General features: G+C 45.1%; 1 protein-coding gene across 1 annotated transcript in view; it reads left to right on the top strand.

Annotated features, from left to right (window-relative positions):
• SKIC2 (SKI2 subunit of superkiller complex) overlaps nucleotides 1–23,942 on the top strand; it is a 56,252-nt gene that overhangs the window by 15,116 nt on the left and 17,194 nt on the right. Inside the window, exons 9-20 of the mRNA XM_026686902.2 lie at nucleotides 879–1,022; nucleotides 2,419–2,564; nucleotides 3,912–4,058; nucleotides 6,268–6,352; nucleotides 7,529–7,635; nucleotides 9,569–9,715; nucleotides 12,867–12,966; nucleotides 13,813–14,025; nucleotides 14,917–15,027; nucleotides 18,149–18,260; nucleotides 20,783–20,901; nucleotides 22,342–22,479. Coding sequence (XP_026542687.2) covers nucleotides 879–1,022; nucleotides 2,419–2,564; nucleotides 3,912–4,058; nucleotides 6,268–6,352; nucleotides 7,529–7,635; nucleotides 9,569–9,715; nucleotides 12,867–12,966; nucleotides 13,813–14,025; nucleotides 14,917–15,027; nucleotides 18,149–18,260; nucleotides 20,783–20,901; nucleotides 22,342–22,479 — 1,569 coding nt within the window. The remainder of the gene's footprint in view (nucleotides 1–878; nucleotides 1,023–2,418; nucleotides 2,565–3,911; nucleotides 4,059–6,267; nucleotides 6,353–7,528; nucleotides 7,636–9,568; nucleotides 9,716–12,866; nucleotides 12,967–13,812; nucleotides 14,026–14,916; nucleotides 15,028–18,148; nucleotides 18,261–20,782; nucleotides 20,902–22,341; nucleotides 22,480–23,942) is intronic.

Below are 23,942 nucleotides of genomic sequence, written 5' to 3'. Positions count from 1 at the left end.
CTATAGAATTGAGAAACTGGAGTTCAGATATAAGGTGACTTGCGACTCCCAGCATCCTTAAGCTTTGGTCCAGCAAGATCTGGAAAACTGTAGAGCAAGAGTCTTCAAACTTAGCCAGTTTAAGACCTGTGGACTTCAGCTCCCAGAATTCCTGAACTAACATGACTGGAGGAGGAATTCTGGGAGTTTGAAATCCACACGTCTTAAAGCTGTCAAGTTTGAAGACCCCTGCTATAGAACAAAGGTCTCCAAACTTGGCAACTTTAAGACTTTGTGGACTTCAATGCCCAGAATGGCTGACTGAGGAGTTCTGGGACCTGAAATCCACAAGTCCTCAGTTGTCACGTATGTGGACCCTTGCTCTAGAGAAATGGGAAAAGTGAACCTGAGATGATGGATGTTGGGACCAGTTGGTTTTTCTGGGCTGGGATGGCCAAGATGGAGGTGCTGCTAAGAAGTAAAACTATTGGAGCCAACGGTTGGAGAGGTATTGGTTGTCTTCAAATATCAGGATAAATCATTGCCATTATGAAAAGATGCCTTTTCTTTTACTTGTCCTTTACCCAGCCTCTCAGTTTCAGAGGAGATTATTATTAGATTATTATATTGATGTGATTTTATTCTCCCTGGATTTTGGCCAATATCTCGAACTATTAACTCATCGTGATTCCAGTTTGTTTTGAAAGTCTTCTGAAACAAGCTAGCAGTATCAGCTAGGAAGCTTTTGATGGGTAGAAGCAAAGGGAATGTGTTTAAATGTTTGCATTTCATGAACCTCGCTATAAACCTAACATAGTTTGGAAATGCTGTGTTAGCTCTAGAAAACAGCTTGGGGGGATTCCATATTAACTGCTTTGGCCTGTCTCCCTTGTTCTCAGGAGGTGACACCCATCCCCGAATCAGCCCCACAGGCCACACCTGCCCCTGCCACGGCGCCCCCTAAAGAACAGTGGGCTATCCTGGTCGATGTAAGTTCCCCCGTGGACGATTTCTACAAGCGAATTCCTGATCCAGCCTTCAAGGTAAAACCACCAGTTGTCAACAGTTACATTAGCATATGCAGGGGAGGGGGAAACTCCTGGGACATAAATTTTGCCAAGAGTATGATTTTACTGATCGATCCATAGCATAGAAGAAGCAAAACCAATTCTAAAAGTTCCCACAGAAAGCCCAAAAGTGCCTTTTTTTCCCCAAGAGGCAACTGGACTTTCTTGGTTTTTTTCCGAAGCTGTTTGGCTTATCATCCAAGAAGTTTCTTCAGCTCTGACTGGATGGTGGGGAATGGAAGGATTTATATTCCTTGCAGACAGTTGGTCATTTCTTTCCTTTTAGAGAGTCACTGAGGCCACTTGGAGGTTCATCTGTCCTCAGGGTTGTCTGAATAGTGCAAATGGGTGTGGAGCCTTCTGGGAACTGTTGAAAGGACTGTGTCTGGAGATAGATGACTACTTAAGTGACCCTGAGGACAGAGATAAACTTCCAAGTAGCCCTAACGGCTCTCTAAAAGAATGCAAATGACCAACTGTCTGCAAGGAATGTAAATCCTTTCATTCCCTACCATCCATTCAGAGCTGAAGAAGCTTCTCGGATGAGAAGCGAAATGTCTTTAATGAAAAACAAGAAAGTCCAGTTGCCTCTTGAAAAAAAAAAAAAGGCACTTTTGGTACAACCATGATCTGGATGACTGAGAATCTCCATAGACATTTCCACAGACAGAGGCATGGGTAAAATTCCCCTTTTTTTCTCTCAAGGCCTCCCACTGTCCATTGTTCACCAACCCAACACTTTCTTTGTGTTTTGAGAAACAATCTTGTGCCTTTAAAAGAGTTCCCATTACGTGACCTCAAAGTGAAGGAACTTTCATGTGGCCCAGCAGGCTCGCCTCTCCCAGCTCTCCCGAAGAATTTCGTCCCCTCCCTTGCGGGATTACTGGAACCATTTGCACTTCAGTTTGAGATGCAGACAACACAGACTCATCCCCAACAGCCTGTGCCTGTCTTCAGCAGGGAAGGGACACAGGGCAGAAAACATCCTGCAGCCAACCCATTTTGCACTACGCAGGTGACCCTGAGGTAAAACCTCCAGGTGGCCTCAACAACTCTCTAAAAGAATGCAAATGACCAGGTGTCTGCAAGCAGTATAAATCCTTCCATTCCCCACCATCCAGTCAGAACTGAAGAAACTTCTTGGATGAGAAGCGAAATGTCTTCAAAGAAAGAAAAACCAAGGAAGTCCAGTTGCCTCTTGAAAAAAAAAAAAAGCACCTTTGGGACTCCCTTCTGTTTTGGTTGTCAAGCTGTGAGGAAAATGGCAGGCAGGGATAGAATCCGAATCAGTTTTGACACCAGTTCTGTTGGGCTGCTGGGAGTGGAGAGCTGCCTGTCGATAAATTAAATTTCTTCTCTCCTCCCCCTCCAGTGGCCTTTTGAACCTGACGTTTTCCAGAAACAGGCAATTCTCCACTTGGAGAAGCATGATTCAGTTTTTGTCGCCGCCCACACCTCCGCGGGAAAGACTGTCGTGGCCGAGTACGCCATTGCTCTGTCTCAGAAACACATGACACGGTGAGGATGTCCTTGTTTTCCTGTGTGGGTTTCGTGTCATGCTTTCAAATCATCTTCTTGATCCAAATGCATATTTTTTTTATTTTTCATTCTAGCATTTTGCCCACAAATTCAGGGTCCTCCGTTTTTTTTATTTTTATTTTTTTCAGATCAACTAAACTTGGTCTATTTGTTGCAGTAGGAATTGACTAACCAACTTTGTCACTTGAGCCTGACGCCATGGGCTGAGAGATCGCGATTGGCCCAAAATTACCCAGCCCGCTTCCACGCCCAAGATGGAACTAGAACTGACAGGCACCTAGTATCTAACCTGGCACCTTAACCATTAGACCAAACTCAAGCACCAGGCCCCAGATGGTGACCCATTTACCAAGCATCTTGGCCATAATTCCTGGCTCAAATATGGTCCTAAGTCGAAGACTATCTCTACTTAGAAGATTCTCTTCCTCCTGCATATATTATAAGTCAGAGGTCTCCAAACTTGGCAACTTTAAGGCTTGTGGACTTTGTTAGGGATATACACCCTAGCAGAACGTGCAACGGTAGTCAGGCAGGCAGGCAGATATGTGAGATAAACGTTGTTGTAGCTTACACTCAGTAAAACAGATACACTGTGCCAGTTAAATAGTTTTTTATTCCAGTAAGAGTTATAGCATAGTCAAACAGTCCATATATCATACACTTAGTTCAGTCCGTCCGGGGATTATCCATTAGCAAAGTCCAGTGTCGAAAAAGAGGTCAGTAAACTTACAAATAATCAGTCCAGTAATATATCTCTTTTTGCAGTAGAGATATGAAGAAAATCAAACCTCTTTTCTTCATTCAGCAATAGCAGGGAAAACACGCAGTTATCACCATCAATCCATCATTGTCAGCAATCCAGTAAAAGCCAGCAAACAGTAAGCTCTCTTGCTCCCTCTTATGGTGATTTTACAACCGCGCCCAAAATACATGGTCTGCATTTAAAGTGACACACACAATCATAGTCTATATATATTATTTTACCCAAACTAAGTTAGGTAACCATGTTATTCCTAACAGACTTCAACTCCCAAAGCTGGCTGGAGAATTCTGGGAAGCTGAAGTCCACAAGTCTTAAAGTTGCCAAGTTTGGAGACCCCTGTTATAAGTGTTCCCAACACAGTGTTTCTCAGCCTTAGAAATTTGAAGATGTGTGGATCAATATCTAGAATACTGGGAGTTGAAGTCCACTTGGGTTCAAATTGCCAAGGTTGAGAAACAGTGTTCACACACACACACACACACAGAGCGGCTCTTCAGATTATTTTAGAGTTCCAGGATCTTCCAAATGTCTCATTCTTTTTCCCTCTCGGCCTTTTTTTGCAGCACCATCTACACATCCCCAATCAAAGCACTTTCCAACCAGAAGTTTCGGGATTTCAAGAACACCTTTGGGGATGTTGGCTTGTTGACAGGAGATGTTCAGCTGCATCCAGACGCCTCCTGCCTCATCATGACAACTGAGATTCTCAGGTGAGGGCTAGGCCAAAGAGAGAAGGCTGTCCCTCAGGCAAGGGGCCGGGCAGGATGGCTGGATGGTACGATGAGGCATGAAAGTCTGTGGTGATTCTCCATCATCCAGGCCATGATTGTCCCAAAGATGTTTTTTTTTTCAACTGGACTTTCTTGTTTTTTTTCTTTTGAAGACGTTTCGCTTCTCATCCAAGAAGCTTCTTCAGCTCTGACAGGATTTTGGGAATGGAAGGATTTATACTCTTTGCAGACAGCTGGACATTTCCATCCTTTTAGAGGATTGTTGAGGCCACTTGGAGGTTTATCTGTGTCCTCAGGGTCACCTGAGTAGTGCAGATGGTTCCTGTAGTCTGCAATTTTTCTGGAAATCTGTTCAAACTCCTACACCATTCGAGGGTTTTTCATCCCAAAGTGCACAGTTAAAAGTCTATGGAGATTCTTAGTCATCCAGGTCATTTTTGTCCCAAAGGTGCTTTTTCAAGAGGCAATTGTCAGCCTGATGTCATCTGTGGGCTACCATTCAGGGGGCGGTGTTGAGGTAATTCCCCGTTAGGAGAATGAGTGCATACAGGGAGACGTATTTGAGAGGAGTGTTTGAATAATACACACACACAGCACACAGATACACTGTACAGTAAATGTAGGTTTTTACTTCCAGAAAGGTTTAAGCAAAGTCCAAAATAAGCAATCCAAAATCATTCACAAGTTAAATCAGTCAGTTTTCAATCCAGGGATAATCCAAATATCAAATTCCAGTGTCAAAAACAGTTCAGTATCAGACTTACATTAAATCCAATAATATCAGTCAATTAGAAGAAATGGAGCAACGGCAATACTTTCCAACAGAAGGAAACAGAGACTTACTCACACTCTCTTTTGAGACTCTGACTAAACAAACCAGGTTTCTGGCTCCATCTTATGGCCGTTTGAAAAACCACACCCAACTACAGTTTTGCATTTTCTTAAAGATATAGTACTAAAATGTCTATCCTGGCTTATATATTTCTAACCCAAATACCTGTTAGGTGACTTATATTCCTAACAGGCGGGCAGGCTGTGGACCTTGCTACGAAACCCTATGACTCCCGATCATGCAAGCTGCCGGCCGTAGACATTGCTTTGAAGCCGTGTGACTCCCGATCATTTAGCTGCTGCAAGCCTGCAGGTGTAACTCAAGCGATGACAGAAAAGCTGAGAGGGAAATCGCATAGGGCCGACAACTGGGGGTGAGCTCCTCTTGGGAAGACTAACTGAACCTGACAGCAATTAGACTTCCTTGTGGTATTTTTTTGGAGATGCATGAATTTAGGAGCTTCCACCTTTATTCAGATGTGTTTCCTAAGCAGTTTCGATGGTTGGACCCAGATATTATAAGAAAGCAATGTTGTACAGTTAAACGATTCCAAATGTCAACTTCAGAATCAGTATGGTGAAGTTTCAGAAGATTCTCACAACCATCAGGGAGTATGTACTTCTACGTCTCCCTAATGTACCTCAAGGTTAGTAAAAGCTGAATACAGGTAGTCCCTGACTTATAACAGTTCGTTTAATGACCATTCAAAGTTACAAAAACACTGAAAAGAGTGACTGGTAGCCGTTTTCACACTTATGACTGTTATAGCATCCCCATGGTCATGTGATCAAAATGTGGATGCTTGGCAACCGACTCATACTTATGACGGCTGCCGCATCCCGAGATCAGCAGACGGTCGTTTGCATCCTTTTAGAGGGTCGTTGAGGCCACTTGGAGGTTTATCTGTGTCCTCGGGGTCACCTGAGTTGTGCAAATGGTTCCTGTATCCTGCAATTTTTTTTCCTCTGGAAATTCAATTGTCTGCAAGGTGTACAAATGACCAGTGTCTGCAGTGAATATAAATCCTTCCATTCCCCACTATCCTGTCAGAGCTGAAGAAGCTTCTTGGATGAGAAGCGAAACGTCTTGAAAAGGAAAAACAAGAAAACCCAGTTGCCTCCTGAAAAATCTCTACAGACTTTCTGCAGCTGTATTTGCCAGTTCTGTTTTCTTTTGAAGGCAGGACACATATCAGCCAGAACTGACCTTTTCTAATTCAGGTGCCTTTCTCAAATCGAAATCCCTTCATACTTTAATAATGAAGCAGGGCCAAACTGACAACCCAAATCTTTTTAGCTGTTGTAGAGCGATAATGCTGTCGTAGAAATGCCATTTTCTTTTTTCTTATTTGCAAAGGTCTATGCTCTATAATGGCTCCGATGTCCTCAGAGACCTAGAGTGGGCGATCTTCGATGAAGTGCATTACATTAATGATTCTGAGGTAAGGGGGGGGGTGGGGAAACCAAGAATGAAAACAACGGACGAAATCAGGCCCTGAGCAGTCCTGAGGTATTTAGTTTGGGTTGGTGGAAACTCACGGGCTTCTAGAATGTTCTTCAAATGGTCTTCAACCAGCTGCCCCCTTGCTGTTTCTCAATACTTGACTTACAACACTTCATTTAGTGACCGTTTGAAGTTACAACGGCCCTGAAAAAAAATTGACATGACCCTTTTTTCACACTTACGGCCTTTGTAGCATTCCCCCCCTGCCCCGGATCGTGTGATCAAAATTCAGGCGCGTGGCAAATGGTTCGTGCTTTTGACGGTTGCTGTATTGCAAGGTCACATGATCCCCTTTGGCGACCTTCCGACAAGCGAAGTCAATAGGGAAGCCAGATTCACTTAGCAACCTACCGTTTGCAGTGATTCTCTTAACAACGGTGGCCAGAAAGGTTGTAAAACGGAGCAAAGCTCACTCAACAACAAATGTTTTGCTTAACAGAAATGTTTGGCTCAATTGTGGTCGTAAGTCGAGGACTGCCTGTCAGCGTTCCAAGTAATGCACCCCTAGAAAGCAGAACTCTGAGGCAGACAAATTCCTCAAAGAACAATTTATCGGATGCATCATATTGGCACAACTGGTGGAAGACGACTCTGAAAGTTCCCGCAGCTTTCCCCTAATTAAAAAATAAAAATTGCCCCTTTCCCCCAAGTCACTGGTCACACTGTCCAATCAAGGTGCTGGCCGGTTGCTTGGTTACTTGACTCCTCCTCCGGCCAGCCACCTGTGAGAATGTCCTTGATTCCCACAGGAAAGCTTTATTCTTTTGGCTACAAAATCCCACCTAGCTATTTCCCCCCCTTCCCACCGTTGTGTGGCAACCCTGAAGCCTCCAAGATGGCCCCAGCCAGGTTCACTTCAGGGTTGACCCTGCCTATATAAAAGGGGAAATACTTGTGTCCTTCGTTGCTCTGTATAAACGTGACAGAGAATGTACGGGTCAAAGGCCCATTCTTTTGATATGTCCCTTATTTATGGAAGGACAATGTCTTAAGTGCTCCTTGGTTAGGACTTTACATTGTCCCTTCGTTCCTTTTATTGGACCACAACGGAAAGACAGTAGACCTCCTTCTTCACATGCTCAGGGGCATTCCTCTCTTTCTTTTCTCCCCTCAGCGTGGTGTGGTTTGGGAAGAGGTCCTCATCATGTTGCCGGACCACGTAAACATAATTTTGCTGAGTGCTACCGTCCCCAACACCCTGGAGTTTGCTGACTGGATTGGGTGAGCATCCAAAGTCCCGCAGCTTCTAAGGCCATGATGGCAAACCTATGGCACGCATGCCAGAAGTGGAACGCAGAGCCATTACTGTCGGCACGCAAGCCCTCACCCAGAGCAGGCCTACTGTGCATGCATGCGCGCCACCTGCCCGCCAGCTGATTGCCGGGTATCTGGTGCGCATGCTCAGGGGCAGGGGTGGGTGGGAGATGCCGCACACGCACAAGAGTGTGCGTGGGGTCATGCAGGGGCGGGGGTCATGCGCGAGTGCTGGCACACGAGCGCAAGCACAATTATCGGCACAGGAGCCCCAAAAAGGTTAGCCACCACTGTTCTAAGGTCTCATAAATGTTTTTGAATACTTCAGTGACTCCCTTCCTCTTGTGGGTTTTGATTATGGAAGGAGAACATCTTTTTGTTTGTTTGTCAAGTTTTATTTTTTAAAAAACATACATCAATAATCATTTCGTGGACAGTGTGGCATCTTGTGTGTCATTCATTTTGATACAAAAGTAATATTAATACAATGAGAATGACTACGTTAATCAGACTTGCATGGTCTAATGTTGCTGTGCATATCTGTTATCAGCGCACAATCCTTCATTTTTCAATTATTCAATGTTTGCTACCACATTCAAATAATAATCACATTATTTTTGAGCATACCTAATCACATCCTTCCAAGAGGATGAGAGATGATGGATAGGAAGGATTTTTCCTTTAAAAAAATCCCCACAAGATTGGCTGTACTAAAAACTAGAATAGATTAAAAAGTTTAGAAATAGAGGGAATATTGTCATACGTACTTTTTACACAACACATTTAAAGTTAATATTAGAGGTTAAGATCAGAGTTTGAAATGAGAACGTCTAGAAACCTTAACACGGCTCCCAGTGTAAGCCAGAAGTCGGCAATATAGAGATAGTCTTCAATTTAACAGTTCCATTAGTGACCGTTCAAAGTTACAACGGCACTGAAAAAAAGTGACTTACGACTGCTTTTCACAGTTACTACCTTTGCGGCATCCCCATGATCATGTGATCAAAATTCCGATGCTTGGCCACTGGGTTCACGTTTATGACCGTCGCTGTGTCCCAGAGTCACCTGATCCCTTTTTTGCGGCCTTCACTTAACAACCAGGCTACTGATTCACTTAACAACCGGGCTGCTGACACATCAACTGCAGTGATTCACTTAACAAGTGAGGCAAGAAAGGTCATAAAATGGGGGGAAACTCGCTTAACCAACGTTTCGCTCAACAACAGAAACGTTGGGATCAATAGGCGGTCATAAGTCGAGGACTACCTGCAGTCTTTGTGGATCAAAGCTCTCCTGATGTCCATACCATGGAGTCTTTGGGGGAGGCCATCCGTTAAATTCAGAATTAAAAATAGGCCTCAAATCTTGTGGGACTGCAGTTTCCCAGGGACACAGAGATCACCTTTTGTGACTTCCTGACTAGCAAAATCAATGGAAAAGCCAGATTCACTTAACAACCGTGTTGCAAACTTAACCATTGCAGTGATTCACGTAACTCTGGCCAAGGGTGGTTATAAAGCGGAGCAAAACTCCCTTGACAACAGTTTCAAGGAATTTGGGGTTCAATTGTGGTCATGGGAGCTGTGGTGGCCCAGTGGTTAGAATGCAGTACTGCAGGCTACTTCTGCTGACTTCCGGCAATTCGAGTCTCCCTGGCTCTCCCAAGGTTGACTCAGTCCTCCCTCCTTCCAAGGTCATTAAAATGAGGATCCAGATTGTTGGGGGCAATGTGCCAATTCTTATCAACCACTTCGGGTTGTAAAGCACTGTGAAGGGGCATATAAGTCTAAGTACTGTTGCTATACATCTCGTTGTATGTTCTCTGAACAGCACGGTTTTGGAGAAGGGAGGGAAGAGCTCACCAAAATAACCCTGTTTGTGGGATTCCTGCTTTTGACAGGCGAATCAAACGGAAGAAGATTTATGTGATCAGCACACTGAAGCGCCCTGTTCCACTGGAGCATTATCTGTACACTGGAAATAGCCAGAAGACGCAGAACGAGCTTTTCCTCCTGGTGGATTCCCGCGGGACGTTCCTTACGAAGGGGTAAGCTCAGGATCGACAAGAGGATCCCTTATAATACCTTCCAGGCCAACTTCTCCTTCTCTATTTCCATGAGAATTAAAGCTACCTTTGGCAATGATTTTTTAAAAAGCCACTATGAAATGGTCGAAACGTTACTGAGTTTTAATCATGGGTTTATAACCTGCCTCAAACAAACATCCTTTCCCACAGCAGGCAAAAGCATCCGTATGTATCCCAGAACATATCTGGGCAACCTTTTTATATCTCACGAACAAAGGCAGATATACCTATCCCAGGATAATGTTGCAGGATCCAATCTGAGTCAGTCACCGGGGCCAAAGATTTAGTCTTCCAAGCTTTCAGACTTGTGCCGGAACACATGCAACAACCAGTGACTTAACAACCAGCCATCAAAACCCCAATCACCATCTGAAAAGCCACACACAACTATAGGCACCACATATACGTATATGTATATATACATGTAGGGGGCATGCATAAGCGCACCAACGTGCCTACCGTCCCCGTCCTATTGTTTCTTATTCCTTTTTCTTATTTGTATCCATTTCATGTATTCATAACTATGTTTATACTTATACCTGTTATAATCCCTTGACAAAATTAATTAATTAATTAAATAAATACATACATACATACATACATACATACTATGCATGGAATAGCCCAAAGCACACATTCTGGCAGGAGAGAAGTGCTGTCAGACCCACCTCAGCTTGAACCTCTAAGTAAGAAAGATCCTTAACGCCATGTATTGATAAAGGTAGTTTACTAGAAGCAGGGGTGGGATTCTACAGGTTTGCACCTATTCGCTAGAACCGGTTGTTAACATTCTAAGCAGTTCGGAGAACCAGTTGTTTGACGAAATTACTGGCCTAGTCCTGTAAGGAAGGCAGGAAGGAAACATTCTGGTGTTGCTTACAGAAACTGCCTCTCTGTTAACCCTTATTACATTCTTGGCAGGACTAGACTTCCTGTCTCAGGAACTTCTCTGGAGTTATTTTTCCCTCCTTTGCTGGTACTTTGCTTGTGTGGAGTGACCATTCAAAGTTACAATGGCACTGAAAAAAGTGACTTATGACCATTTTTCACACTTACGACCGTTGCAGCATCTCCACAGTCATGAGAGGCCAGGCGAGGAGATGCGTGCCTCGATGTGAGTGATATTGAGTTGGCCACGCCCAGTCAGTCACATGACCACCAAGCCACACCCACCAACTTGGCCACGCCCAGAGAACCAGTTGTTAAAATATTTGAATCCCACCCCTGACTAGAAGTCAAGTGAATTGCTGTAAGGCATAGCCAGTATTGAGAAATTGTGTGCCAAAATACCCAAGTCTGACTTTTCCCACAACCTTAGTTGGTTGTGTTGCTTTCGTGCCACGCCCTGGGTCATCACAGATTCTTTTTCTATCTAGTTGAATCGGAAGTGAGGAATTCAAGGGTGTCAGGTCAAGATTATTATTTTTTTGCAGCATAGGAAAAAAATATGCCACCTAGACATTCTGTATTATAATGTAATAAAGGTAAAGGTGCCCCTCGCACATATGTGCTAATTGACCCGACTCTAGGGGGCGGTGCTCATCTCCGTGTCAAAGCTGAAGAGCCAGCGCTGTCCAAAGAAGTCTCCATGGTTCAGCATGACTAAACGCCGAAGGCGCATGGAATGCTGTTGCCTTCCCACCAAAGTGGTCCCTATTTTTCTACTTGCATTTTTTTACATGCTTTCAAACTGCTAGGTTGGCAGAAACTGGGACAAGTAATGGGAGCTCACTCCATTATGCGGCGCTAGGGATTCGAACCGCCAAACTGTTAGTAACACGGTTGTTAAGTGAATCTGGCTTCCCCATGGACTTAGCTTGTCTGAAGGTCGCAAAAAACGACTCATGTGACCGTGGGTCATTGCAGTCGTCATAAATATGAGTCAGTTTGACGAGTGTCTGAATTTTGATCACATGACCATGGGGATAACTGCAATGGTGGTATGTGTGATAAACGGTCATAAGTCACTCTTTTCAGTGCTATTGTAACTTCAAACTGCCATTAAACAAACTGTGGTTTAAGTCCAGGACTATCGGTTATGGGTAGCATGGAATAAACTTGTAATACTCTTGAACCCTATCCTGGCTCCTGAGAGAATGTCCCAGGGACCCAGACTTCTCCAGCCTTGTTCCTCAAATGGTTGGATCACTCCCATGTTCCCCTGGTCTGGAATGGGATAAACGGCCAACTTGCTGCAGCCAATTCACCGCTGGCAATATACAACTGTGATGACCCAGGGCATGGCACAAAAGCAACAAAGTCACAAAAGTAGATAAAGTCCCTTTAATTCCTCCAACTTGGCCCCCAATGTCCAGTTACCATCGGCTGGAGAAAAAACTCTCCCAAGAACAGTTTTTGAAGGGAAGAAATTCAGTCCGAACCCAAAGTACGTCTAAATTATAAATAAAAACCAATACAAACCACGCTGCAGCAATTAACGAGACAGGGCAGGATAAAGAATTGCAGACTTCCAAAAGATAACGAAACGCACATAGTTGGGAGGACGCCAGAACCCAGATAAGATGTGACAAACAAAGATAATGCACGCTTTGCTTCCAGCAAGGTGCTGTGTGCAAACACCCTTTATATCCTGTTTTCCCAGCTGCAGCCAATGAAGGGAATCAGGGCCTCTTTCTCCCCTGTAACTCAGCATAGGAAAAAAAATATGCCACCTAGGCATTCTGTATTATAATGTAATAAAGGTAAAGGTGCCCCTCGCACATATGTGCTAATTGACCCGACTCTAGGGGCGGTGCTCATCTCCGTGTCAAAGCTGAAGAGCCAGCGCTGTCCAAAGAAGTCTCTATGGTCATATGTTCAGCATGACTAAACGCCGAAGGCGCATGGAATGCTGTTGCCTTCCCACCAAAGTGGTCCTTATTTTTCTACTTGCATTTTTTTACATGCTTTCGAACTGCTAGGTTGGCAGAAACTGGGACAAGTAATGGGAGCTCACTCCATTATGCGGCGCTAGGGATTCGAACCGCCAAACTGCCGACTTTTCTGATCGACAAGCTCAGCGTCTTAACCGCTGAGCCACCACATCCCTCTTATTACATTATAATGCAATAACTTTCCTTTAAGGTGTTGTCTTCCTCTGGTGCCCTTCCAGGTATTATGACGCTGTAGATGCCAAAAAGGACCGAACTAGCAAACACTCCCAGACCTTTGGGGCCAAACAGCCAATGCACGCCGGAGCCGGGCCGGGCCAGGTGGGCTGAATTAAGCTTTATAGGAGTAGGAGTTTGTACCAGTGGACAAAATATGAATCTTTCCCTTTCCTGACACTAAAAAGAGTCAGTTAAAATAACGTCCCACGGGATGGATCCAGATGTTTGGATGTCTCCCCATGCTCTCCTTTGTTGGGTGCATTACATTGCGTTGTGGTTCACCGGCAGCCGGTGCAGACAGCAGCAGTGAGGAAGAAAGGGGACCAGTCGGGGAGTCTGGAGTGGACTTGAATGAGGGCCCTGCATCCGATGCAGGGACGGGGCCAGGACCATCTGGGAGTGGGGTGCTGCCTTTGGAGCCTTCGGAGTCTGGCAGCAGTGAAGCAGAGGACCCAGGGGAGCCTGTTCCCAGTGTGTGTGTGCGCAGAGCTGCTAGAAGGCAAGAGCAGCTGAAACAGAAGGGGCGACTCAGGAGTAAGGCTAGGAGGTGATTGCCCCTCCCATAAGGGATAAAAGTCAGACCTCAATGACAAAACCTTTGCAGGAAGCAAAGTAGTTCGATAGATTCAGAGTCCTCTTTGAAGCTCTGGTTGGTTTTCTGGTACTTCGGTTGGTTTCTGTTATAATTGGAGACTTCTGTTTTGGGCAGCATTCCACAGCACTGAAAGGCGTGGGCTTATCTTGGGGAACTGTTTTATAATTAGTTCTGGCTGGGAATGAAAGTAATTCCCAGCATTGCAATAAAATAGGTTTTGTTGTTAAAACAAGTTTGTGTTTAAGTACGTTTGACGAAGCCTGGGTCAGAACACATTGAAAGAGAAGAAGTCGGGGAGTGTGGGGGTGGGGGGGAGGATCTAGTCCTGGAGCAAACATCTGGAATTTCCGCAGGACAAGAACATCTGGCTCTCCCTCATTGACATGCTCCGCAAGAAGGACCATCTGCCGGTGGTGGCCTTCACGTTCTCTCGCAATCGCTGTGACGAAAACGCCTCCATGCTGACCACCGTCGACCTGACCACCACGACGGAGAAAAGCGAGATCCATGTCTTCTTCCAGAAGTGCATCTCCCGACTGAAGGGAACCGATCGGCAGCTGCCTCAGGTGAGAGGAAAAAGAAAAGGCTACCAGGGAGGGGGGTGCGGTGGGTCACCTTGGTAGCATAGCCAGAATGGGAGTTGAGACTCGGGACTTCAGTGGTTGCCAAGAGGAAGAAGGACGGAAGTCAAGGAGCCCTTAACGGTGGAGGATCACTCTGGAGGTGCTTGACGGACCAGTAGCAGACCCCCACCTCACCCCATGCACATCCTGTTTCTTCCCTCCCCATCTTTATACCATCTTTTTTACCATACTTTTAATCATAATGCATACTACTACACTAGTATGTATATATGTATGTGTTTTATTGCTTTTGACCTTGTAATCTGCCCAGAGTCGCCCTGCAGTAAGATGGGTGGCAAATAAATTTAAATGGATAGGATAGCATGGGGGAGGGGAGAGAGAGAGAGAGAGACTGTGTGTGTGATAAGTAGGATAGATATAGACAGATAGATATAATGTAGAAGTAGATAGATAGATGGGTGGGTGAGTGGGTGGGAGGATGGGAGGGAGGGATAGTATAGGATGGGATAGGATAGATAAGGTAGGATAGATGGATAGGATAAGATAGATAAGGTAGGATAAATAAGGTAGGATAGATGGATGGATAGGAAAGGATAGGATAGATAAGGTAGGATAAGTAAGGTTGGATAGATGGATGGATAGGAAAGGATAGGATAGATAAGGTAGGATACATAAGATAGGGTAGATGGAGGGATGGCATAGGATAGGATAGGATAGATAAGATGGATGGATGGAAAGGTAGGTGGGATGATGGGAAATGTAGGAAGTCTTCTCTAGCACCAGTCCTAGATTTTAGGATAAAATTAATTTTAATTAAGTTGGACGACATTGTTACTAAAAAAACTTCATTTATGGGATTTTTTTCCCCCTCAGGTTCTTCACATGATCGACCTTTTAAAACGTGGAATTGGAGTGCACCACAGTGGCATCCTGCCCATCCTCAAGGAGGTAGTGGAGATGCTTTTCAGCAAAGGCCTTGTCAAGGTAGGTGTAGGAGTTGACCAGGCTGAGATCGTTGAGGCAAGCGGTGGAGGGGGTCAAACGCATCATCAGTTTGGAGTCTCTATGCCCCCCTAAGAGACTTAAGTCCAGCTCCCCCTTGACTCTTAATCTGGCGCCAATTTGCCTCAACCATTAGTAGATCAGGTTCTTCTATACATGTAGTCCTCGACTTGCGACCATAATTGAGCTCAAAATTTCTGTTGCTAAGCGAGATATTTTTTAAGTGAATTTTGCTCCATTTTGTGACCTTTCTTGCCACAGTTGTTAAGTGAATCGCCGCAGTTGTTAAGTTAGTAACACGGTTGTTAAGTGAATCTGGCTTCCCCATGGACTTAGCTTGTCTGAAGGTTGCAAAAAACGACTCATGTGACCGTGGGTCATTGCAGTCATCATAAATATGAGTCAGTTTGACGAGTGTCTGAATTTTGATCACATGACCATGGGGATAACTGCAATGGTGGTATGTGTGATAAACGGTCATAAGTCACTCTTTTCAGTGCTATTGTAACTTCAAACTGCCATTAAACGAACTGTGGTTTAAGTCCAGGACTATCGGTTATGGGTAGCATGGAATAAACTTGTAATACTCTTGAACCCTATCCTGGCTCCTGAGAGAATGTCCCAGGGACCCAGACTTCTCCAGCCTTGTTCCTCAAATGGTTGGATCACTCCCATGTTCCCCTGGTCTGGAATGGGATAAACGGCCAACTTGCCGCAGCCAATTCACCGCTGGCAATGTACAACTGTGATGACCCAGGGCATGGCACAAAAGCAACAAAGTCACAAAAGTAGATAAAGTCCCTTTAATTCCTCCAACTTGGCCCCCAATGTCCAGTTACCATCGGCTGGAGAAAAAACTCTCCCAAGAACAGTTTTTGAAGGGAAGAAATTCAGTCCGAACCCAAAGTACGTCTAAATTATAAATAAAAACCAATACAAACCACGCTGCAGCAATTAACGAGACAGGGCAGGATAAAGAATTGCAGACTTCCAAAAGATAACGAAACACACATAGTTGGGAGGACGCCAGAACCCAGATAAGATGTGAAAAACAAAGATAATGCACGCTTTGCTTCCAGCAAGGTGCTGTGTGCAAACACCCTTTATATCCTGTTTTCCCAGCTGCAGCCAATGAAGGGAATCAGGGCCTCTTTCTCCCCTGTAACCCACGTTGCTCCCTTATCCGTTCCTCCCTGCGTCCCCTCAGATGAAGAGGGGGTGGGCCTGGGTCTTCCTCTGAATGACAAGCCGGACTGTGTCCTTCCTCAGTTTCCTCCACAGCCACCGGAGCCATACTCCCACTCTCTGTCAGCTGTTCGACCTCCCCCTCGGAATCAGATTCCAACAGGGGCATGACAGCAACAGGAAAACTTGCTACAGGACAATTCAACCGTTTTATTTAATTATTTAAAATAATTTTTTAATTTTTTTGTCATTCACATTTTTGCCAGGATTCCAGCAATCACTCTAATTAAATCATGATTCTCGAGCCAAACTTCAAAAAACTTCAAAGGATACATTAGAGGCGACATACTGACACTGCCCTGTATGAAGCCAACTCTGGCATACGTAATTTACAGTCCCCTGTGACCCTGTTTCCCTCCCCCTCCCCCCTGGGTGTCTCATAAACCAGATTTTCCAATTGAGCACGTTCACAGGCTGGGTGTCATCATTCACGTTCTCCAATTAAAGATTTTCGTGGGCAAAAGCTCTGGTGTTTTAGGTACAATCTTTTAAAGATAAGAGTTGGAATGTACTTTTACTTTCAAACTGCTGCACTGCTCTTCCAGATTTCCTTCCTTTCCCCCCATTTTTTTATGGCAACTACTAAAACAGGCATAGGAATGTTTTATGAGTTGACAATTTCATTCTGTCCCTCGTTTTGTCTCCTTTCTTTAACGATTCTCTTCCACGATTTCTTCGATATGGTGTCAGTTTTGTCCCTAGACTCCTCAGTCGTCACTGGGCTGGAGGATTATAGGAGATGAAATACGTATAATTCTCTGGAAAGGACAGGTAGTCCTCAACTTACAATAGTTCACTTAGTGACCGTTCAAAGTTAGAACTGCACTGAACAAAGTAACTTACGATCGTTTTTCACGGTTACAACATTTCCAGCATCCCCATGGTCACCATGATCAAAACTCAGGCGCTTGGCAACTGCTTCATATTTGTGACCGTTGTTGTGTCCCAAGGTCATGTGATTTCCCCATTTGCAACCTTCTGACAAGCAAAGTCAATGGGGAAGCCAGATACACTTAATGACTGGGTTACTAAATTCACTTAACAACTGAGGCACGAAAGGTCATAAAATGGGGCTAAAATTCCCTTCACAAATGTCTCACTTAGCAACAGCCATTTTGGGCTCAATTGTTGTCATAAGTCGAGGAATATATCAGTCAGAGGAAAGCTGCTTCCAAGCCATTCTAGCTTATTGCCAAGAAAAGCAGGTGGAATCTAAACATTTTTGTTGGCTATAATTCTTGAGGGCTATGATAGGGACTATATATCTATACCTCTTCCGCTTGGGCTGGGGGTTGGACTAGATTACCTATAAGGTCCCTTCCAACTCTAATTATCTGTTATAGAGTTTTGCATGTCTTGACAGCAGCAAGGATTGTATTTACACAATATTGGAAAAATGAGAACACTCCATCAGATGAGAACGTAGTAATTCGGAAAATATTAGACTGTGCAGAGATGGATAGATTGACATTAAAAATAAAAGACAAGACACAGAATATCATTTAACATGGAATAGATTTTACAAGTGGTTGGAGATAAGAGGTAGAAATTAGCTGAAGAAAGATTATTGCTATGTATGAACTAAATATAAAGATGGTTTATAATTATAAATATGTCAATATAGCCAACAGAATTACAAATAAGCTAATATAAAGAGAAATCTAGTTAAAACTATTCTGTTACGCTATTACTATTGCTATTAGTATATATATATTAATATTCCTTTTTGTTCTTTTCTTTGTTTTTCTGTAAACGATATGCCCTGACAATAACACTGTATCCAAAATGTTTATGAATAATAAAAAAAGTAAAAAGCAGGTGGAATCTCCCCATCTCTCTCCTTCCCTTCTGCTTCTAGATCCTCTTCGCCACAGAGACTTTCGCCATGGGGGTGAACATGCCAGCAAGGACTGTGGTTTTCAATTCAGTCCGTAAACACGACGGTGCTAATTTCCGGGACTTGGTACCAGGTAGGTATGGAGAGGAGCATATTTCATGGTACCCCCTCTTTTTCTTTTTTTTTTTTTTACAAGGGGGGGTGTTTATAAGTAGAATGGCCAGATGTTCCACAGACAAAACATCTGTCTGGCCTTCTCTTGCCCATCATCTCCCACTTCCTACCTCCAGCTTTTCCCCTTGGCTAGCTGTTTATCGTGTCACTGTTCCCGCTGGCTGCCGTGAAGGCTTTAAAGATGGCACCTCCCACAGAGGTACCCTAGAGCAGTGGCCCCCAACCTTTTTTGTGCCACGGCCCGGTACCGGCATCACAAAATGATCCGCGGCCCGGTACCAGCATCAGCACACATGGCAAGGCGAGCCGAGCGACCGGCCAGCCAGCCGTCCCCCGCTTCTCCTCGCCACCTTCAACTCCTCCTTTGTACCTTTGTCGATGGGCTTCGGGACGGTTGCTCAGCTCGCCTTGCCTTGGGTGCTGAAAGAATCCTCGCGCCTTAGTTTTGTTCGAAGCCGCCCCCCCCTTCGATGAAACTAAGGCACGAGGATTCCTTCAGGACCCAAACGCCGCTTTCCAACCGGAATAGCTCACCCGGAAGCACTTTCTCATCAAAACAAGATGGCGGCGCCCAGCAAACCGGCAGCCCGGTAGAAAATGTTCCACGGACTGGTACCGGTCCGGGGACCGGTGGTTGGGGACCCCTGCCCTAGAGCAAGGGTGTCAAACTCGATTTCATTGAGTTTGGGCTGTGGTTGACCTCGTGGGGAGGGCTGGGGGGGGGCTGGGGGCATGACCAGTGGAGGCATGGCCAGCTCAACATCACTCGTGTTGGGGGCGCCTGTGGCGGCCCGCCCGAGCACTCTGCCAGTGATAACGGGCTCCCGAGCTCCATTTCCGGCTGCGACGGCCTCCTGCAACCCTCTGCCAGTGAAAATGGAGTTTTCTTTTTCACTAGCAGAGCCACTGAGAGTTGGTCCTTTGCTGTTTCCAGGGCGGCTCCATGGGCCAGATCTAAACACTCTGTGGGCCTTGAGTTTGACACCTAGAGCTATTGGGGGTTTTTTTGTAGGCGAAAAGTTAGCAAGCCGATTTATCTCAACTGTTTATGATATTTGAGGTGGGGGGCAGTTTGAGACTGGGAACTATATACAGCAACCTGGTTATATGGCTATGCTGGTCTCTTCTTCAAGGGAAAGCAAAAGCGGACTATCATTTTTAACTGTGGAGCCCTGTATGTCAAGAGTCTAAAGCAATGTTTCTTAACCTTAACCACTTTAAGATGCCTGGACTTCAACTCCCAGAATTCTCAGCCAGGAATTCTGGGAGTTGAAGTCCACAAGTCTTAAAGTTGCCAAGGTTGGACACCCTGGTCTAAAGCAATGTTACTTAACCTTAACCACTTTAAGATGCCTGGACTTCAACTCCCAGAATTCCCTAGCCAGCATGCCAAAATTCTGGGATTTAAAGCAGTGATGGCGAACCTTTTTGTTGTGGTGTGCCGAATTGCGTGTGCGATAGCGCGTGTGCCGGCACCCACAATGCAATGCGCCCCCCCCAGCGCATGTGCACGCAACACCCTTGCCCTGCCCCGCCCCCTTACCTGCACCGCGCATGCGTGTGCCTCCCAGCTGATTTTCAGCCCATTTGACGCCATTTTCGCCCTCCCGGAGGCTTGAGGGAAGCCTCTGCAGCCTCGGGAGGCTGAAAAACGGGCCTGTTTCAGCACTTTTGATATTTCCGGAAGGCCTCCCGAGGCTGCAGAGGCTTCCCTCAAGTCTCCGGGAGGGTGAAGATGGCCTCAAATGGGCTGAAAATCAGCTAAAGAGGTGTGCGCATGCGCAGTGCAGGTAACTTTGGCTGGGGCTCACGTGCTCGCACAAATGGCTCTGTGTGCCACCCATGGCACATATGCCATAGGTTCGCCACCACAGATTTGGGCATCTTAAAAGTGGCCAAGGATGAGAAACAGTGGGCTAAAAGGATCAAATTCTAGCGAAGTGCAGCTAGTCCTTGACTTGCGACCACAGTTGAGCCCAAATTTTTTTCTTGCTAAGCAAAACCTCTATTAAGTGAATTTTACCCCATTTGTACAACCTTTCTTGCCACGGTTATTAAGGGAACTGCTGCAGTTAAGTTAGTGACACACGGTCGTTAAGTGAATTTGGCTTCCCCATTCACTCTGCTTGACAGAAGATCACAAAAAGAGGATCGCATGATCCCAGGATACTGCATCTGTCATAAATATGAATCAGTTGCGAAGTGTCTGAATTTCGATCACATGAGCGTGGGGGTCTTGCAACAGCCATAAGTCTGAAAAGCAGTCATAACTTTTTTCAGTGCCGTTGTCACTTTGAACAGTCGCTAAATGAGCTTTTGTGAGTTGAGGACTACCTGTATATAGAGATGAGGTTTCGTCTGCCAGTCTTGCTGAGGTAAAAATGAAACTAGGGTTGTTTCTCCCTCTGGATATCTATCCCTTACTTGATGGCAAGAGTGGTTAACACCACATATATCTTTCTTTCCTCCACATCCTAATAGCCGAATACATCCAGATGGCAGGCCGGGCTGGGCGTCGAGGTCTCGACACCACTGGAATGGTGATTATTCTGTGCAAAAACCAAGTGCCTGAAATGTCCGACCTTCACCGCATGATGTTGGTGAGTGATTGGTGTGTGTTTGTTTAGCTTAAATTGCAACATGAAGCAACTGCAGTTGCTTAAGCTGTAAACGAATCCATCTTAACAGAATAACAGAGTTGAAAGGGACCTTGCAGGTCATCTAGTCCAATCCCCCTACCCCAGAGGTCTCATTCTCGCGGCCCGCGGGCCAATTGAGGCCTGCAGGACGATATCCTGTGGCCCCCACCATGATATGAAAGTATAATATTAGTGCGTTCTCCATGCGTCGCTAGCTGGCTAAACACTTCTATGTGCGGCCCAGCCTCACCCAGACTCTGCCTCCAGCGGCCCCCAGGTAAATTGTGTTTGAGACCCCTGCCCTACCCAAACAGGAGACCCTGCACCATTTCTGACAGATGGCACTCCAGTCTCTTCTTGAAAGCTTGCTGTGATGAAGCTGCCACAACTTCCGAAGACAAAGCTGGTCCATTGTTTAATTATTCTCACTGTCAGAAAATTCCTCCTTATTTCTAAGTTGAATCTCTTCTCGATCAGTTTCCATCCATTATTCCTTGTCTGGCCTTTGGGTGCTTTGGAAAATAGGTTGACACCTCCCCAGGGGTGGGATTCAAATTTCTGAACCGGTTCTGTGGGTGTGGCCTAATTTGTGGGTGTGGCTTGGTGGTCATGTGACTGGCTGGGCATGGCTTGTATGTAAATATTGTAAATATTTATGTAAATATTGCATTTTTTATTTAAAAAAGAGCAACTTTTACCCAAAATCAGGCAAAGCAGGCAGGCAGATTGAGTTGCTCACAGAATCACAGATTCATTCAGAGATCTATCTTTCTGCAATCAGCTACCTGAGTCTTTCACATAAAATTTCCTTGCAAGCAAACTCATAAAATTTGCTAAAATTTACTGCTGTTAAACCTGTTTTTTCCCAATCTATATGTGTACATTTGCTTTTTCTTGCCTAAGTGTCAGACTTCACTTTTTCTCTACATTAAATTTCATTTTGTTAATATTGGGTTGAAATTATAGTCAGTGATAAATATCTTCCTTCTGCCTGAGGATGAAAGTTTATTAGAACCTTATTAAGGACAGAGAACAGCCACACCAGTGATGGGATTCAATTTTTTTTACTACTGGTTCTGTGGGCGTGGCTTGGTGGGCGTGGCAGGGGAAGGATACTGTAAAATCTCCAGTCAGAGGTGGTATTGGCTGGTTCTCCGAACTACTCCAAATTTCCTGTACCGGTTCTCCAGAACTGGTCAGAACCTGCTGAATATCCATCTCTGAGCCACACCCTTCTGGGTCCAAAAATCTGATGTTTGCTTCTTCAGCTTGGACGTTCTGTTTCAGGTAATCTGTGACAACCGTCATTGGACCCAAAACTGCACTTGTAAGTTGTGACAGTTGTTAAACAGATCACCATGTGACTGCCGCTAATTGTACGACCTTTCTGTTTCGTTTTAGGGCAAACCTACTCGGTTGCAGTCCCAATTCCGCCTGACATACACCATGATCCTAAACCTGTTGAGGGTGGAGGCACTCCGAGTGGAAGACATGATGAGGAGAAGCTTCTCCGAGTTCCACACCCGGAAGGACAGCAAGGTGTGATGGATGGGGGGAGAAAAGTTGAAATAGCTCCCGGAAAGAGTCAAATGCTGCTTGAGAGGAATCCAGGGAAGCTTCCTAAACTTTTCTGAAACACAACAGTTTGAGGCGGAGGGAGGTTAATGGAAAAGAAGTTTCCGTTCCTTGGAAGGAATCTCCCATTTTTAAGACAGGAGGGTGCCTGGAAGAAAATGGTGGGTGAGTAAGGAAGATAATACAGGGAGCAGAGGAGAAAAATTATGGAAATCTGTTGGTTGGAAGTCCGTCTCTTAAGTCAAGAACAGGGGGGGTCTCCAAATTTGTCAACCTTAAGACTTGTGGACTTCAACTCCCAGAATTCCTCCATGCTGGCTGAGGAATTCTGGGAGTTGAAGTCCACAAATCTTAAAAGTTGCCACAATTGGAGACCCCGGTCAAGAAGATGAAGCCTAAATTGCTGTAAAAGATTGAGTTCAGGGGTGGGATTCTACCTGGTCGGACCAGTTCTATCGAACAGGTTGTTACGATTCTGCGCAGTTCGGAGAACCGGTAAATTGCGCCACTGGATGGCCCCTCCCTCCCTGCCCACTCACTCCTTAGCTGGCATGAGCGCCATCAAACTTGCCTGCGTTTGGTAAGTTGCTATTTTTCCTTCCCTCCCCCGGCGTGCTTTCTAGCTAATCTAAAAGCAGAGCTACCCTTCTTAAGGACTGAAGCTTCTATTTTTCAGTGCAGACTCGGGTAACAGATTGCAGAATGGTAGATCTCTGAGTGAATCTGTGATTCTGTGAGCAACTCAATCTGCCTGCCTGCTTTGCCTGATTTTGTCTAAAAGTTGTTCTTTTTTTAATTAAAAAAAAAATCAATATTTACATACATGGAGTTTTGTGAGTTTGCTTGCTAGCAAATTTTATGTGACAGACTCAGGTAGCAGATTGTAGAAAGATAGACTCTAAGTGAATCTGTGATTCTGTGAGCAACTCAATCTGCCTGCCTGCTTTGCCTGATTTTGGGTAAAAGTTGCCTTTTTTATTTAAAATAATAATCAATCTTTACATAAATATAATATTTACATACAAGCCACGCCCAGCCAGTCACATGACTGCCAAGCCATGCCCACAAATTAGGCCACGCCCACAGAACCGGTTGTTAAGAAATTTGAATCCCACCCCTGATTGAGTCCCTCCAGCTAGCCGTGGTTTTCCAAGGATGTAGTAAAGATTTGTTCTCATTTGGTATGAAGGACCAAATTCTGAACTTGCTGTGTGGATATCAAAGTTGCTCTTCCAGAAAATATTTCCTTCTATGGTGGCTGCGATCACCTGATATACTAGCGCATTAAACCATTGGACTGGAGCAGTGGTGGTATTCAAATAAAGTTGCCACCGGTTGGGTGGGCCTGGCTTGGTGGCCACGCTTTGCGCGCATGCATGCACTTTGCATGCACTTGCGCGCCAAACACACACTTTGCACAGGCGCAG

This window comes from Notechis scutatus, chromosome 2 (assembly GCF_049901735.1).
Source record: "Notechis scutatus isolate UNSWTSFEM ecotype Mainland chromosome 2, rNotScu1.2, whole genome shotgun sequence".
NCBI classification, from domain to species: Eukaryota; Metazoa; Chordata; class Lepidosauria; order Squamata; family Elapidae; genus Notechis; species Notechis scutatus.
Note: the sequence above shows the minus strand (reverse complement) of the source record. Positions and strands in the feature narration are given on the sequence as shown.